This window comes from Thermobia domestica, chromosome 3 (genome assembly GCF_964235325.1).
Source record: "Thermobia domestica chromosome 3, izTheDome1.hap1.1, whole genome shotgun sequence".
NCBI lineage: Eukaryota > Metazoa > Arthropoda > Insecta > Zygentoma > Lepismatidae > Thermobia > Thermobia domestica.
In genome coordinates, this window is record NC_137456.1 from 158,150,320 (window position 1) to 158,168,918 (window position 18,599).

The 18,599-nt window shown below is 36.1% G+C and overlaps 1 protein-coding gene across 9 annotated transcripts in view; it reads right to left on the minus strand.

The window, feature by feature from the left end:
* LOC145680831 (ATP-dependent RNA helicase A-like) overlaps positions 1-13,673 on the minus strand; it is a 189,649-nt gene extending 175,976 nt beyond the window's left edge. For 4 of the 9 annotated variants that reach the window (XM_081751931.1, XM_081751933.1, XM_081751926.1 and 1 more), the window contains exons 1-2: positions 13,329-13,485; positions 631-746 (exon numbers count right to left, since the gene is read on the minus strand). In XM_081751931.1, coding sequence (XP_081608057.1) covers positions 631-715 — 85 coding nt within the window. In that variant the 5' untranslated portion in view covers positions 716-746; positions 13,329-13,485. Of the gene's footprint in view, positions 1-630; positions 747-13,321 lie in introns of all 9 variants that reach the window. The other 5 variants (XM_081751929.1, XM_081751927.1, XM_081751930.1 and 2 more) reach the window with 5 other exon arrangements.
* Between the last annotated feature and the right edge of the window lie 4,926 nt (positions 13,674-18,599).

The following is an 18,599-nucleotide window of genomic DNA, read 5'->3' on the forward strand; positions in this document are numbered from 1 at the left end:
GTCTTTTACAGGTCACATTACGCCAATATACAATTTCAAAAACAATTCAAATCTTTTCTTTTCTATGTTTGTGTCTAGACTGCATGCATACACACAGTAATCTATTAACCAAAATTCGGGCGTTATTTCGCCGTCATAACAAACAGTCCCGTTACAACTAAATATCTACGGGAAGTAACAAAAATGAAATCTAAACCCTTAAAACATTATGTGACATGCCTACATACCACCTCTTATCTCAACCACCTATCTACTTATTTAACTTTTTATAATAATATATTAATTTCTTCATGTCCTTAGCGTTATGCATTAAATTCTACTTTAACTTTCACAATTTAAGACAATTTTCATTGCATACTAATCAAAACCGTAATTTTTAATTTGAATTTTAGCCAATTATTTCGAAGTTAATTTCTGACATTAATTTTCAGTTCCATCAATGAATTTTTAATGCATCCTAAATTTTTAAATTTTAATCCGTTAAAATTTTCGTTCATTTTCCAACTACACATACTTCCTATTTTAAGGCCGGCTTATGACAAAGGAGCATGTGTCATAATATGAGAAATATAAACAGAAATAAAGACATTTTAAACAAATAAAACGATATTATATTTTTGGATGACTTACTTCTGATAACTTGGTAAGATAACTTTGGTTTGACTCCAAAGTTCATCAAACACCATTGGAATAAAAAGTCCTTCACTTCATTCATGTTGCTAATATCTTACCCTTCCAGTTTTCGTCTGAAAACGAAAAATCAATTAGTGAAAAAGTAACATTTAATCTGTATGTAGGTATATTATTTGAAAGCCAAATAGTGAAACGGATTAGAATTACATAATTTATAATTAGAGAAATGAAGTACGAGGAGAAATAAATTATTACGAGGGCTGATCAAAAAGTAAGGTTATAAAGCCTGCAGTGAAACGTGTATATATTATTTCATACAACCAATACAGCCAACAAATGGTACATATATTAAGTTATTTTTAGACATAGTCTCCATATCGGTTAAGACACTTGTCGCATCGTGGGATGAGTTTGAAGCTTTGTTTCTCGCAAAAACCCTGTCCTTGCGTCAGTGGCGTAGCACACTTTTGCGCCCCCCCCCCCCCCGCAAAGTATAGAGAAGGGGCCCCACTTGTAAAGCCGACACAAGTAAGGTGGAAGTTCTACTTCTTTAAAACTTTATTCATCGCAAGACTTCGGGGCCCCTATACATCCGGGGGTTGCGGGGGCAGCTGCTACGCCACTGCCTTGCGTGTTGGTTGGACAGATTGCGTGGAACCCTTCGGTAACACATTTTCAGGTACTCAGAATATCATGCACAATGTAACGAACGCTTCCGAACGACATTCCCAATTCTGGCATCAGATGCCTTAACGTGATTCTTCTGTTGTCCTGAATCAGTTCCTCCATGCGAGTTGTTTTCAAACCTGTTCCACTGTGCTCCTCGTCACTGACGTTTTCTCTAACCCGCAAACTTTCGACACCTTCTGCGACATGCTGACGGGACAATACAGTTTCTCCGTAAACTCCTATCAGCTGCCGGTGAATTTCAGCCGTGATTACATGTTTCACTTACAGAAAGCGAACAACTAACCGGACTTTTTCGCGAGACCAGTTTTCCAAATGAGTCGCCATTTGTGTTTACATACAACTTGTGCTGTAGGTGGCAGTGGCTGAAACTGTGCACAGTTGCCAACTCCATGTATTAAAATTACAGCACACTTCTCATTCCTCTATAACAGACGAAACTCCAGAAATATCGGCCTTGTAACCTTAGTTTCTGATCCTCCCTCGTAGTAATGTAGATTGTCAATGGCAACTTTGCCGATCGGCATGAGCTCTATATATACTAAGATAAAATATTATAATTTTCTTTATATATTTTTTTTTGTCGTTATTTTTACCCGTTAGAACAATATGTTGAATTTCTCTTTATTGCAGAAACTAAAAGTTTTATTTACCTACTAAAATTGACAATATCTTTTCAAATATTGGAAAATAGTTCTGCTGTCACGAGATTGTTATGTAAAGTAAGTATTTCATTTGTAAGATTTTACTTCGCTCTAGGGATGCACCGATATATCGGTATCGGTGATATCGGCCACTTTAGGGAGTATCGGTATCGGCAAATGGACACCGATATTTACCGATACTTTTTCTGAACTATTTTCAATTTGTTTAATATTAATAGTGGCACTTATATTTCATCAATTTCTTTTATTTAAAGTTGATTCCAAAGCAAATATATTCCATGTTTTATACATACTTTACACTTATGTATTAATGATTCGATTTCATCGCAGAGAGTTATAATTGATATTCTCGGAGTGTGCAGAAATCTGGTCGGTCACTTTCATCATTTCGCCAAAAGCTAAAGAGGAATTGCGAAGATTAGAAGAACAGTTAGGACTACCAGTACATGAACTATTTCAGTACGTTTCTAGTCGGTGGAATTCGACGTTCTGCATATTGGAGAGAATAACATAAGAAAAACGAGCATTTGTATGTATTGTGCAGACAGTAATATTTCGTGCTCACTTACTCCAGATCAATGGACACTTGCCGAAAAGCTGGTGGACCTGCTTCGACCTTTGGAGAAAATAACGAGGGAAATGAGTACCCAACATTCGTGTATTTCGCAAGTTTTCCCATCAATTTCCGCGTTAGAGAAGTATTTACAACAAGAGGAACGTCATTCTGGGATTAAAACAACTAGTGCCGAATTATTGAGTTCAATACAAAGTAGGCAAGTACAACATGAGTTCTAAATGCAACAAGAATATTCTCATGGCTATGGTTCTTGATCCCCGTTATAAGTTTAAATGTGACAACTGAAATTCAAAAGGATAAAATAAAGTTGTGGTTTTGTAATGAAATGGAAGCGTTGCAGACATCTCAAAGTTCGTCAGTGGTACGCAATGAACCAATTCTTACTTCGCAAGAACCTTCTGATTCAGATCCGGATGATCCTCCTTTTGCTAAAAAGGCAAATTTTGATATTTGGAACTTGGAGCAAATTTCAGAAGATACTCACGTTAAAGAACGCTCCAAAGCTCTCCGAACGGAACTCAACATTTATCTTGCAATGCAGTGCATTCCAAGAAATGATGGTCGTGGTGGAAATAACATGCAAATAGTTTTCCTTTACTTGTACAACTTGTGATGAAGAAATATTTCAGTGCTCCCCCATCATCAGTTGAAAGTGAACGTCTCTTTAGTATTGGTGGACGTATATATGATAATTGAAGAAGTGGAATGAAACCTGATACTGCTGAAGCACTTATGTTTCTTTATTGTGATTTGCGTTTACTGAATTTCAACTACTAGAAAATAGAGTAAGTGTAACAAGCGATGGCAAATTACTAAATTGTGTTCAAATATTTCGAAACTACTACAAATTAATGAAACTCTTGAAATAGACCTTTTTAGTTTCTATTTTTACTAATTTTTACAAAATTTGAATAGAATTTACTTCCTGTTATTCTTTTATGTTACTTTTCAAAGTCTTACAATTACGATCAAGTGACTTGTAATACTTTGCATTTACAAAAAAATATAATTTTACAATAACATTAATTTCAGAATTAGAAGAAAGTTTTCGTCGGGTTTCTCGTATGTCATTTTTTTAATGATACAGTTTTTACGCGAGACGATTGTGTTACAGATTTCCTTGATGTAATGAACAATCCTTTTGTAAAAACTATGAATTCCGAAAAGCAAACTGGAGGTTAAGAATTAGTTTATAATAATGCATATAACTGTTGAAAATTTTCACTGGATAAAAACAATTAGTTCCAAAGTTAATAAATAGTTTTATCGTTTTCGACTTATTTTATGACTATGAACCCTCTTATTTTTGTATGATATACACAGTAACACTTGGTTCATCACGCATAGCTTTGTAAATAACACTAGTTAACAAATTTAAACTTTTTGTTTGTTACATGAGAAAAATCACCTGATCTTAAAAGAACTTTTTGCGCTGAATTCGAATATGCACTCGGTTTCTCTCCATCACGTACAGTTTTCCCGTAACAGAGGGATTTTCGGGAAATTCCCTCAAAAATTTCCCTTTTTCAGATATTTTATTCCCCTAGCTCCTGTCCCCTTACATATAGTAACATAGAAATTATACCTAAGTATACCTTGATTTATATTTAATAAACCATAAAAGTTTCGTAAAAATCGCTTTGTTCTTTCTACAGAAATAAATATATTTGTATGTATACTGTGTGCACTGTTTATTGCACCTGATAGTAATGCTTTCAGATCTCCTGAGTTGGGGTAAAAACGATTTGCTTTATTACTACAAACACAGACATAAAAATGAATATTTACAATAGTCAACAACACACTTTTCCCCCTCCCGGTATCGTTTCCCCCCTCCCCCGCGCATTTCTTTCTTTCTTGTGTTCTTGACACCTGGTGAGGGAGTTTTGTACATTTTTATATTGACGTGTGGTTTAACACTACTTCACTTTCAAAGTTGTCTTTGCTGCTAAGAGTGCTTTCATGTTTGATCTTAACGGCATTATACCCAACTAAGACCAGAAGTTTAGTTTGTGATCAGTACAATGGCGTCAAGAGAACGGCGTTCGTGTCTTAACTCAACAAATAGTTTTTGTTATGTGTGTAGCCAGTTTGTAGTTAAGGACAGTGTAGATCCATTACGCCATCGGTGAAACTAGCATATTATATATATTTCGGATGTCGTGTGGGAGATCAGGACAAAACTTGGGCACCCAACATAATTTGTGCGTCGTGCTACGTCACTTTACTTGCATGGGCCAAAGGGAAACGGAAGTTCATGAAATTTGCTGTACCAATGGTGTGGAGAGAACCCACCATCCATCTGGATGATTGTTATTTTTGTCTCACAGTAGTTAAGGGACATTCTAAAAAAAAAAAAAGCAAATACACAATAAGTTATCCCAACGTTAAATCCGCAATTAGACCTATTCCGCACGGGGATGAACTTCCACTTCCCGAGCCCCCTACCAACTGGGAAAAGATATGGCCAAAAGACTCTGATGATGATCATGACCTTGATGAACCATCGACATCAACATGTACATCCAAGGATCCAACGTTCATCCCTGACTGGGTTCGCGAGCCACATTTCATCCGGCAATGTGAACTTAATGACCTAGTCCGTGATTTGCACCTGACAAAACAAGAGGCGGAACTTCTGGGATCAAGGCTCCAGCAGTGGGACTTATTGGATGCAGAAACGAACATATCAGTGTACAGGAAAAGGCATGTTCAATTTTCAAGCTATTTCTCAATGCAAGATAATGTGTGCGTATGTACGGATATAGATGGGTTGATGGCGGAGCTAGGAATTCCTTACGTTCCAGAAGAATGGAGGTTATTTATCGACGCGTCAAAGGTCAGCCTTAAAGCTGTCCTTTTACATAATGGAAATAAAAAACCTTCTATACCACTTGCGCACTCAGTGAAGATTAAGGAATCCTATGACACCATGTCAACTTTGCTAAATCTTATAAATTACAAGGACCATTGTTGGCAAATATGTTGTGATCTCAAGGTAGTTGGTATTTTATTAGGACTGCAGTGCGGTTACACGAAGTACCAATGTTTTTTTATGTTTATGGGATAGCCGAGCTGATGACAAACATTATGAAGTGAAGGAATGGAAACCTAGAGTGAATTACGTACCTGGAGAATGCAACGTCAAATACGCTCCTTTGGTAGATCCTAATAAGATATTACTACCGCCACTTCATATCAAGTTAGGACTTATGAAAAACTTTGTCAAAGCCATGGACACATCTGGTGAAGGTTTCAAGTATTTGCGAGATAAGTTCCCTAACCTGAGTGATGCTAAGATTTCAGCGGGAGTGTTTATTGGTCCCCAAATTAGGAAATTAATGCTTGATGATAGCTTTGACAGCAAGTTAAACAGTGCTGAGCTAGCTGCCTGGACAGCATTTAAGTGTGTTGTGCGCAACTTTCTGGGCAATAACAAAGCTGAGAGTTACACAGAAATCGTACAGGACATGATACAGAAATACAAAGAGTTGGGTTGTAGGATGTCTTTAAAAATCCACTTTTTGCACTCCCACCTCAGCTTCTTTCCTGCTAACCTAGGTGCTCTCAGCGACGAACAGGGAGAAAGATTCCACCAAGATATAATGGCAATAGAGAAAAGGTACCAGGGACGATGGGATCCTTCAATGATGAGGGACTATTGTTGGGGTCTTGTTAGAGAATGCAACATTTCTTACAAAAGAAGGAAGTAGTGTACGTTTTGTAACCCAAAGGAAGTTTCATATATTGTGATAGTTTTGATTGTCTTTTCATGACTTTTTGGTACATTTGTATTATTGTTTATTGTAAATTGTCACACTTGTAAATTATATTGTATTATATTTTATATATGTGTTTGTGGTAATAAAGCAAAACGTTTTACCTCAACTTAAGAGATCTGAAAGCATTACTATAAGGTGCAATAAACAGTACACACAGTATACATACAAACATATTTATTTCTCTAGAAAGAATAAAGCGATCATTACGAAACTTGGAGGGTTTGTTAAATATGAATCAAAGTATACTTAGGTATAATTTCTATGTTAGTATATGCAAGGGGACAAGATCTTGGGGTGTAAAATAAACGAAAAGGGAAATTATTGAGGGATTTTCCCGAAAATCCCTCTGTTACGGGAAAATCGTACGTGATGGAGAAAAACCGAGTGCATATTCGAATTCAGCGCAAAAAGTTCCTTTAAGAACAGGTATTTCCTTTTATGTAACAAAACCTTTGTTAACTAGTGTAATAAAAATTTGTAACGGTAGTGTCCGTTTGCATTATATGTATGTAGTAGAAACTAATGACAATACAATGTAACTATCAAAGTACATTATCACTCTAAATATCAATCACTGACTCTCAAAATTAAGCTTACATACGTATTTGCTGCTTTTTAGTTCATTTTATGTGAGCTGGATTAAATTTAGAGGAAATATATTTTTTGTGTGGAACCTAATATGAAATTCTGCTTTTTGTCTTTGTATGTCAAATTTTAGCCTTATATCTAATATACGCTATTACAATCTTGATCATTTCATTATTCTGAAAATTCCTGGTAATAAGAAATGTGTTCAAAAGTATCGGTATCGGCAATATCGGCCTCTTCAGTATCGGTATCGGGTATCGGTGAAAAAGTACATTCCTACTTAGCTACCATGTTCATTAGATTATAAGCAAAATTAAGACAGAAATACTATCGTACATGCATAAACAAAGAAACTATAAGAAAGTTCTTTCACTGACTTTCATCATGCAGGAAGGAGAAAATAGAAAGAAAGGAAACAGAAATAATAACTGGAAAACGTCAGCTCTAGGGCCAACTTCCATAATCACGTGATACTGTTATCAGGTTGCAAGTGAACAAAATGTAATGAAGGAACATAACGGATCTCCTTCTCCTCTTTGCCCAAATATATCTATATCGGAATGCGTAATATCGTCCGATGATCCCTAATTTCATCTTATTTTTAACAAGTTGTTTTATGCATGGCAGAAGCCGAAGCATCTTTGCTCCGAACTATCACCTCGCTACCACGAAACATGGAGGCACGTCTGGGCTGCTGTGGACCGCAATTTCCTGATATTCTGTGGGTTCTATGATTACGTTCACAGTACACATTACTGCCACTGGTTATGTAGACGTTTTAGGTGATCACGCTCATCCTATGGTCCAGACTTCCTCTGGAAACAATGTAATTTTCGCAGATAACAATGCCCGAATTCACACTGCCGGAGTTCTTGAGGCAATAGCTGATGAACCACATCATCTCCCGGGCTCGTTTAATTCCCATACCTTAACATTATTTAACATCTGTGGTCAGTCTGGAACTCAGAATCCGCAGCAGATATCCTCCCCAGCCATGCCATATTAGTCTGATAATTTGAACAGTTCTTCAGATATATAGGCTAAATATAAGAAAATTAAAGTATTTTATCTGAGCGTATTTGGACTTTAATTATAATATGTCGATTAATTTCAATGTCCATACTTGTCTGCTGATATCTTTGCCCGAGCCACAGTATCTATCCACAGTCAAAACCAAAATACTTGGTTTTATATATTTCTAGTTTTTCACTTTTCTTCCAAAAATTTAACACTTTTGCCGAAAGCGCTGAACTTCCAAATCTGTTCAAACACTGGAATTTATTAATGAAATTTCCTGAGAATTACACAACTACGTAATACTTAGATTCAATATAGAAATTGGGCCCCGGTAGCTCTGTGATAGAGCGTCCACCTCTGTTGCACGGGGTTCCGGGTTCAATATCAGTTCCCGCCAAGTGAACTTTGTGGTGGACAAACACCGTGTGCGTGGGTTTCCTCGGGGTTCTCCAGTTTCCTTCCACTTTCTTCATTCCTTTCTCATCATCACTGTCTCCTCAAAGATTTCATTTCATTTATTTTTTCAATATAAAAATTAGCTTCTTTCGAAGAATAATTCGTATAAGTTTACACATTTTAGTTGTGTAATTCTCAGAAAATTTAATTAGTAAATTCCAATGTTTGGACAGATTCGGACGTTCAACTCTTTTGGCAGAAATTTTATATTTTTAGAAGAAATTGGAAAACTAAAAGTATATACAATTATTGGCTTGGCTCATAAGTCCTGGCGTTTGTTTTTAAGTGAAAATTTTGCGTAAAAAATAAAATGTTATACAGTGCGTTTTATGGTATTCGAAAGAGAATTATATGCTCTACAAAAGTGTTTTATTTTCTGATATACGTATTGTTCTTTTCAGCTCATTAACATGGAGTGTCAAGTCGAAAGAAAGAAAGAAAGAAAAAAAAAAAGCATTTTCGACTCTTTCTACATTTTGCGTTTAATCGAGATGTCAAAGCCATAGAAGCTGCTCGAGAGATTTGTGAACTGTATGCCGAAGAAGCGATGCCTCTTAGGACGGCTCAAAATTGGTTTAAGCGATTCAAAGACGGTGATTTCACTCTCAAAGACATGCATCGCACCAGATGGTCCGTTCAGTTCGATGAGGAACGAGTCACTCGGCTTATTCACCACGATCCACGCCAAACAACGAGGGAAGAAATAGAGACAATGGAATGTTTCCACAGTACCATAGAACGTCACCTTCACCCGATGAGAAAACTAAATTAAAAACTAATCGCTGAGCAAAGTAAAACAATTTATTACTATAAAACTATATTAGTTTTATAATAATAAATTGATTTGCTTTGTTCAGCAATTAGTTTTAATTTTAATTATAATATAAAATTAAGTAATTTGATTTAAATCCTTCATAGGTACTATGGCCCGGACGAAAATGTCAGCAGACAAGTACATACATTGAAATTAATCGACATAGAATTAAACTCCAAATACGCTAAGGAAAAGTGACTATAATTTTCTTACATTTACATACATAAGTGCGTACTATACAAGTATGAAAATATGTTCTGGAGGTGTTTACATATGTGTTCATGCAGGATGGAGCAATTTATCTTGAAACGCTCTAGTAACTGTGAAAGGAAAATATTCTGACATACCAGTATTGTCAACTCTTCATAAAGCCCTCAAGTGGCCCTCTTCAGATTATGTTTTATATCTAAATCTTAAACGAACATAATGCTTCTTAGCAGTGGCGTATTTACGGGGGGTTAAACCCGGAAGCCCCCCCCCCGAAATCTTACTTACTATAGTAAAGTATATGAAATATTTTGCTGAATTTTTACATTTTCAGGCAAAGCCCCTTAACCCCCCCGAAACAAAATCGTAAATACGCCACTGCTTCTTTGATATGAAAAATAGAAATTACTATACTATTTAAAATGACATTTTGTGGTAAATTATTGGAGATTTGTTGCTTTCCTTTCCTTAGTACAGCAATATGAAAAAGCATATACTGAATCCTATCTGGTGCGTCAAGGAGTGTTACATTTCTACAATATTTCGCAAACAACAAGCTCTAAACATATACAAAAACACGTGCTGATTAAGAATAGTCCGTCAGATTAAAAAAATAATTTTTCTTTCACCTTTATTGTTTAAATACATACTCTAAGACGATCACAACTGTTATTACCCTGGCACATTCCAAATAATTCCGTACAGATTGATAATGTGAGTGCAAACTGATATGCCCTGGAAATTGTTACATGATATCCTATAATATGCAATTATTTCATAACGAAATTTACTCGTACTGCTTTAGAAATTCCTCCCTTGTGTAGAGTTACATTCATGGGTGCAGTTTTACACTACGAAGACCTTTTTCTTACAGGTATAAATACACGTCTGGACATATGCCATAAAAACGACTGTGTAAAAAATAAAATAAAAATAATAGATGGTCACTAAGAGAATCAAGCCAAGTCAGGGCAGGAACATAGCACGTCCACAGGGAGCAGACGCATCAACGACGGGCAATATGCGCATAAACGAGGATAATGCAAGAGACACTTGATATCGTATGAGTTAGAGCACTTATACTTCTAAACATAAAATTCAGGTTCCCACATCATGCAGAAATGCTACAAAGTGCAACTAAATTTCCTACACAGTCCTACTTCAAACGCACTTACTCGTTTTAATCGTAAAATTACCTTTCTACGACAGACTATTCTTAATCAGTATCCATAAAGGACAAAAATAAAAAATATATAAATAATAAAAATAAAGAAAAGAAAAGGCACATAGTGGCTCTTCTCGCTTTAGCCAGGGTTTCCCTAAAGAATGCAAGCAATTGCATAAAAAATGTGGTTTATAAAAAAAAATATTTACATGCAGATTGATTGTACGGATCCACAGTATTGTAAAACTCTCAGAAGAAATTTGTAATAATATATGAATATAGTAGTGCGTAAATAATCAAATTATGGCGTGTTCTTACTTGTGAGATGAATACGTACGTGAAAATACATTAATGAAAGTAGAACCTGGTATTCACGTCTTCGTCCATATGATAAGTAGTGTTGGACGCACAATTTTTAAAATTTACAGAATAAATTAGTAATAATACTGTAGGGTTAAGTTTAGAGTTGCCCCTCCGGGGTTTTTTCTTTTTTCAAATTATGTAAATTTACAGGAGAAATGACATAAGAAATAATGATTTGGTCTGTAAGTGATGTTTAGGTGTTGAGTTGGACAGTAGATATGTAGAAGTGGGTACTATTTGCAAGACACGGAAGGTTTCAGTGATTCAGCAGCGTGGTAGTCGTATAGAATGGGGATCGATGTGTTGAATAGGATATTTCCGCATTGAGTTTTTCACAATTATATAAGAGTAATGAAGAGGATCTATTATTTTTTTATGAGAACCATGGTTTACAGAATTTAAGTGATAATTGAAGCTTGTATGAGAACCGGTTCCAGTCACTGTTCTAGTCTAAATGAAGTCTTACCGGGTAACCTAACCTAACCTAAACTAACCAAACCTATTCTAAACTAGCCTAACCTACCCTACCCTAGCAATCGTTAACGTTTAGTTGCTGTTTTGTAGGTTTGAAACTCTTAGGGGGTTTAGGAAGGGTAACTCTAAGCTTAAGCCATAATGTAATAGGCCGGTATGTGAGTAATCGAAGTATATTGTGTTCCGCGCAGGTTTACTTTTGGCGCAACACTCGAAATAATTGTTTAAAAATTACAATTAATTTATTAATTTCTTTCTTATTGTTTCCTAAATGATTTGCGCTGGGCAACGTGGAAATATCTCACATGGCATAGTTAGAATTCAAGGGGGATATCATAAGCAATTGTTGAAAAATCACAATTCTTTTACGATTTGCGTATAAATACTAAGTCCGTATATATGCATGAAAACTATAGTGCAAAATGAACAAAACAATTTGTGCTAAGTGGCCACTAAAAAGCACGAATGCTACCTAACCGAGTCAGGACAGGGCGAAGCTGAGGGCCCGAACGTATGGGACGAGGTGCGTCAGCGAAGGTGGGGATACACATAAGGAAAGGCTGTGAAAAGTGGTGGGTTTTAGCAATAATACGAGTTTCAACAGCACTTGTTATATAGTTTCATACTAGTAGCGCTCCACATGTAAACATAAAATACAACTTTTGTACACTGTGCAGAAATACATCGCCGGTGAAAAACAGTTTCTAATACAGCCGCCTCCCATAAGCACTCACTTCTTTTATCCGTAGTAAAGCACTTGTAATGATATTAGACTATTAACCCTACACTTGTAAACATAAACTATAGGTATATTACTTCATATTTAATCCTATCGCTTGCAGAAATTTGTTTTTTTATAAATATGCCTTTTCATGCAAAGTACTGAATTTTACCTGTAAATCTTGCACAACGTGGTGCGCCAAAAGTAAACCAGCAACTTGTGTTCTTACGTCCAACACGGATTTGTACGTAGTAAAACAGAAATCGAAATGTCACATGGTACACACACATTCTCCTTCATGAACCAATTCAGCACAGTATATAAAATGAAGAAAGGTGATGCTAGTATATGAAGGCGAAAATTAAGAAGCGGAACATTGAAGAACGTGAAACAGGGTATACGAAGGTGGAAAGTTAAGAGGCGAAACTATTGAATTGCTCGTGAAGTTCTTAGTAATTTCTGAAGTTGTTACAAATCGTCAGCAAGAAAAAGTGCTAAGATGTGGAGATGAACAGAATAAAAGTTTTTTTTTCTTTTTTTTAAATTTCAAAGTGAAAGTGTAAATGAAGGGACCAATCATATATCTTTGTATCCTGAAAGCAGTGGTTTTCCACAATCCTCGTTTACATGTATACCGCCATCGCTGACGCAAATGCTCCCTATGGACGCACCTCCTCGCTACGGCTCGGGTACTCTACTGTACTCCTGCCCTGACTCCTTTAGTTAACATTGGAGATTTTTAGTATTATAGGTTGGCGTTTTTGCACAGGACGTCTTAAAGTGAATCTGCACCGGAGAATGGAACTGCACACCTCATAAATGATTGATGAAGGTACAAAAAGTAAATACAGAGGGAAATAAGTGCTTCATAATTTATGTAGGGATCCGTACAATCAATCTCCACGAATATTTAGTCAATATACATGGCACTTAAATTCTAACTTCGCATGTTTTAGTATATGCGCCATCGGTTCTTTTTATTGAATTAAGTAAATAACTGTTACATGTTATTTTCACGCCACATAGTGACTCTATTAGAGAGAGATTAGTTTTCTTCCATTATGCGGATTGACGTACATTTTAAAATTAACAACATTCAGAATTTGCAGTAAAACGAATGATTGTTGTTACCCTTAATGCTACTATTAATTTATGCAACTACTACAGTCTACCTTTTACCTAAACATAATAATAATTATCATTATGGTTTAGGTTAATCCACAACACACTATGTGGGTTTTTTAAATGCATATACTGTATATATATTTAATTAATCGAACTATCACACAACTTGCCCACTATAAGTGCAAGGACAATACCCAGAGCAGAATTTGAAACATAATTACAACTCTTCCTCTTCTTCTATATCTTTAAAGGTGAAACATGATGAACACTGCTTCTTCTTCGTCGTCGTTGCAACAGTAGTGCCCCAGACAAGAAGTAACATTGGGCAGAGGCGGAATGTTTTAAGCATATAATATAAAAGCGTTGTACACAGTGGTGAATGGTGATAGTTTTAAGAGGGTAGGCCCAATGTAATAATAATAATAATAATATGAAACAAACTATCGATAGATATAAATATCTTATTACAGAAACACAAGAAGACAAATTCACATGAATTTAACGTAATTGTAGACCATCGACAGCACTTATTTAATCCGGATCTCAAGTTTCATAATGAAATTCACGTATGTGACTCATAGCTGATCTAATTCCACACATGCACATGCTACGACATTTAAAGAAATATTTGGTTCTGCAACTTCCCGAAACATGTTCGTTGCCATTAGGTGCAGTTTTCACTTTCAGGGAGCACATCAAAACACAACAATACTTAGAATCACTCCATACTCCAGTTATATAAAATAACACTATACCCCTAAGACACAACTTCACTCATATATTGCACTACAAAACAATGGAAAAGATAGAAGTTGTTTCTTATTACGTTTTTTCCCCTTACTTTAGAAAGAAATGAAATCTTTGAGTTTTACGTCCCACAGTTATGCCGGTTAGGCTAAATGAGACGGTGATGATGAGTAATGAATGAAATGGGAAATGATGAAAGTGGGAGGAAACGGGAGAACCCCGAGAAAACACTCGCACACGGTGTTTGTCCACCACAAAGTTCACTTGGCGGGGCTGGGATCGAACCCAGGACCCCACGCACCAGAGGTGAACGCTCTACCACTGAGCCACCGCGGCCCCTTACTTTAGAAAGAAGAAAAGACATTTTAGGAACTGTCAATTTTTGTGCAATTAAAAAATTACTTGTGGAAGACTTTTTTTTCTTTTGCGAAATGCTCTCTGAATTAGTCTCAAAGTGGCTGACTAATATATCGAGCCCTTGTAAGAAGTGAAAGTATGCTGAAATTGTTGTCCTCCAATAAGTTAATTTTGGAGTTATAATCTGTGGCAATTAAAACACAATTCCTGTAGTTTCTATACTGCACGGGAAGAAAACCAATACATACTCACGGAACGGCAAATATATGGCACAATTTTTTTCTTATGAGCCAGTAAATACATACAAAAACTTTACTTTTCTAAATGAAACTATATACATTAATGGGTTACTTCGAAAAAGTGCGGGGCTAACTGCCCCCCCCCTAATCGCCTCCCATGGGAAGAATAGTATTTCTTACTCCACTTTTAAAATTACTTTGATCGCAAAGAATCAAACAAAATATTAAGAAAGCCAAAGAGATTTTCCATTTTTAAGAGTGACCATTAGTGACTACCATTAGTGTTTTTTTTTTTTTTTTTTAACAAGGAGTGTCTTTTTAATAATGGAAAATATATTGTCCCTGGCTGGTTCCTTGCCGGTGGCTTGTTAAAAGTGAAAAAGAATGTTAAATCATATCAACGACTGAAGCTACACGCTTGTCTTTCTTCGATAATTACTGACTGATTTTGAAAGTCATAATGTTGTAGGCCTACTGTAACAGCGTAAACTCGGAAGGAAACGTTCCAACTGAATGATACGAACAATTATTCGAAATGTCTTGAACATGAAATGTGGGTTGCACGGATAACGCTTAAAATGGGCTGAACTGCACTGGAATTTCCTTCCGGCAAATTACTGTTTGGTCGGAACTCAGTTCTTCTGCGTAATTGTCTCTTAACAATATTAGAACATTTCTGTTAGATAATAATAACTAACTAACTCTATGGCCTATGGAACCTGAAGGTTCAATGCTTTCAACGTTTACAAAATATTTCAACTAACTTCTGTCCTTAACCAACTGGATCCAATTTCTACTCTGTACTCTTATTTCTGCAAGATTCATCTTAATATTGTCTTCCTATCTACGCCTAGGTCTTCCTAGTAGTCTTCTTCCAATTGGGTTTTCAGTTAAAATTATGAAAGCGTTTCTAATTTCTTCCATTCTGGCTACATGGCCTGCCTACCTGAGCCTTCTACACTTAAAGACCCTAACAATGTTAGGTGAGCGGTATAAACTATGCAATTCCTCGTTATAAATTTCCTCCAATCCCCATTTTCATCCCTCTTTGGTCCGAATAATAATAATAATAATAATAATAATAATAATAATAATAATAATAATAATAATAATAATAATAATAATAATAATAATAATAATAATAATAATACGCATTATTATTATTATTATTATTATTATTATTATTAGTAGTAGTAGTAGTAGTAGTAGTAGTAGTAGTAGTAGTAGTAGTAGTAGTAGTAGTAGTAACAAAAGTAAAGATTAAGTACATGACGAAACAGCTTTACTAGTGTATAGCAGACAGCGACTAGTGCCACTTATGCTCAGCCTACTATCATCCGTGCTTCCAGTTTTGGAACCTGCATACATAATACGTTAGTTATCTAGCCACTAACTCCCCCTGTGTACATCTGCTTATAGAGACCAGTATCGAGCACAGTCGTTGTAAAGAGTTGAAAGCGGTAAGATGGCGAAACAACACTGCCCTACACCTACACTTAAGTTCAACACGCAGTGGAAGGAGGATTATCTCGAAGAAGACGGTGTTGCCAAATGTTTTGTGTGCTTTAAAACATTACACGGATTTAAAAAGTTCAACCTTCAACGTCACTACAATACTTATCACGTGGAGCAATACGGGGAACTTGAGGGACATCTTCGCAAACAATAATTGAAGAAGTTGAAAGAGAATAAGGCCGCATCGGAAAAGGAAGACGGGAAAACGTGTGAAGCCTCTGTGCGGGTGAGTTACAAAATTGCGTTGCATATTGCGATATTGTTGCACCCTTTCACAGACGGACACCTAATAAAAGAGTGTATAGTAATATCAGCAGAAGACTTTTGTCCATCTCGAATACAGCAGTTCGAATCGGTTCCACTTTCCCGACAGACTATTACGCGACGCATAGAACATCTTGCAGATGATGTTTTGAGCCAGCTATCGGGACTTTTGAAAACGTTTATTGCATTTTCCCTGGCGCTCGACGAAAGTACGGATGTTACAGATACTGCGCAGCTTGCTATCTTTATTCGTGGTGTGCATAGTGATCTGGAGATTCGAGAGGAACTGTTGCACATAGAACCTATGAAGGGCACCACAACGGGCGCTGACATTCTTGCGTGTGTTGAAGAAAGTGTCGAAAATACAGGCCTTGCGTGGAATGCACTGGTTTCTGTAGCGACCGATGGGGCACCTGCTATGGTTGGGAAGCAAGCAGGGTTCGTGGCGCGACTAAAACAAAAACTGCAAGAGCTTGGGGTGTCGCATGATATCAGGGGAATTCATTGTATGCTGCATCAGGAACAGTTGTGTGCAAAGAGTGTAACGATGAACGATGTCATGGACGTTGTAGTTCGTACCACCAGCTACCTCAGAAAACATGGACTGAGACATCGCCAATTTAAATACTTCCTCTTAGACCTAAACAGTGCATACGGAGACATACCTTATTATACTGAGGTGCGCTGGCTGAGCCGTGGGAACTTGTTAACCCTGCAATACGCGCGCGGGCTACCACTGTAGCCCAGCGTTTTTGTTTTCTTGGCTGCACAGTAGTTCGAGGTGCTAGTACAAAGGGTGGCTACGTACCTTTCTATCAACTATCATTCTGCGTGTTTAGCCTTTGGTCGAATGTAAAATCGAAAGGAGCTCATTGTTATTCTGCTTGAAAGTTTCATGGGCTACATCTGTAGCCCGCGCGACTATTGCTGTCACGAGTGTTCCAAAACGTCAAAAGATTTTTCATCATAGTTTAATGTTGATCAGATGGTGAATGATTTTGCAAAATGCCAGTTCTGATAAGGAATGTTTTCTAGATGGCAATAGGGATGGTGAAGATCATTTTGAGAGCGAAGAAATGCATTTTTCGGACACAGGAATAGTGAAAATTCAGATGTGACTGAGAATTCCGGGCGGCAGGGATCATTGATATCTGTTGATGATAGTTGTAGTAAATACATTTGTGAAGTAACTTATTATGTAGTAAATGACATTTTCAAATGAAAAAAAGACACTCCTACTCATAATATTCACACTCGTACTCATAATATTGTGATTCGTTTTCCAGGACTTACAGGTGAGGTTAGGTCAGCGTTGTCGGAACTTGAATGTCTAGAACTGCTTTTAGATGCGAACATTTTGATATTTATAGTTGATTGTACCAATATTTTTGACAGTGTTGGTAATAGTTTTACGTGTGATCGCGATGCAAAACCCACAGACGAAACTGAAATACGTGCCTTTATTAGCATTTTGATACTCCTGATGAGCGGTCAGTGCTTGAAGGAAAGTGTGCATTGACGACCCATCACTTGTGTGCAAAACATGTTTAGTGAGACATGAATAAGAAAACAGATAAATAACATATATGAGTGTAAATAGCATATGTATAATTGTGCAAAATCGTAACTAAACTTTGATAGCAAGAAATTATATTTTTTTAAGCTCAAACAGTATATGTTTTGTGGATAATACGTTTATTGTAAGCTTAGTTTGTAAAATTTTTGTAAAATTATACATTTTTTTAATTCTGACACACATGTTTGCGATAAAGAAAAGTTTAAAATGCGCCAGTTCGGAACATTTGTTGCTAAATAACTTTTACAGTCTTATTCTTGTATTACTTTTGAAAAATGAATGTTGTTGGTCGTCTTTGTATATTCATAGCTTTCAAAATAAACATACGTTTTTCTCAAATTTTGTATGAAAACCTTAAAACAGTTTATTAACACAATTCTCTACAAGAAAGATAGAAATATTAACAAAGCTAGTCAATATATTCATAATAATAATAATAATAATACTAATAATAATAATAATAATAATAATAATAATAATAATAATAATAAATAAATAAATAAATAAATAAATAAATGGGATACAGTGGAAGCCCGTGCGACTATCCATGTCACAAAAATCCGCGCGCGCATTGCAGGGTTAAACCAGTTCTTTCAGTTACTAAACGACATTGATATGTTTCTCGAT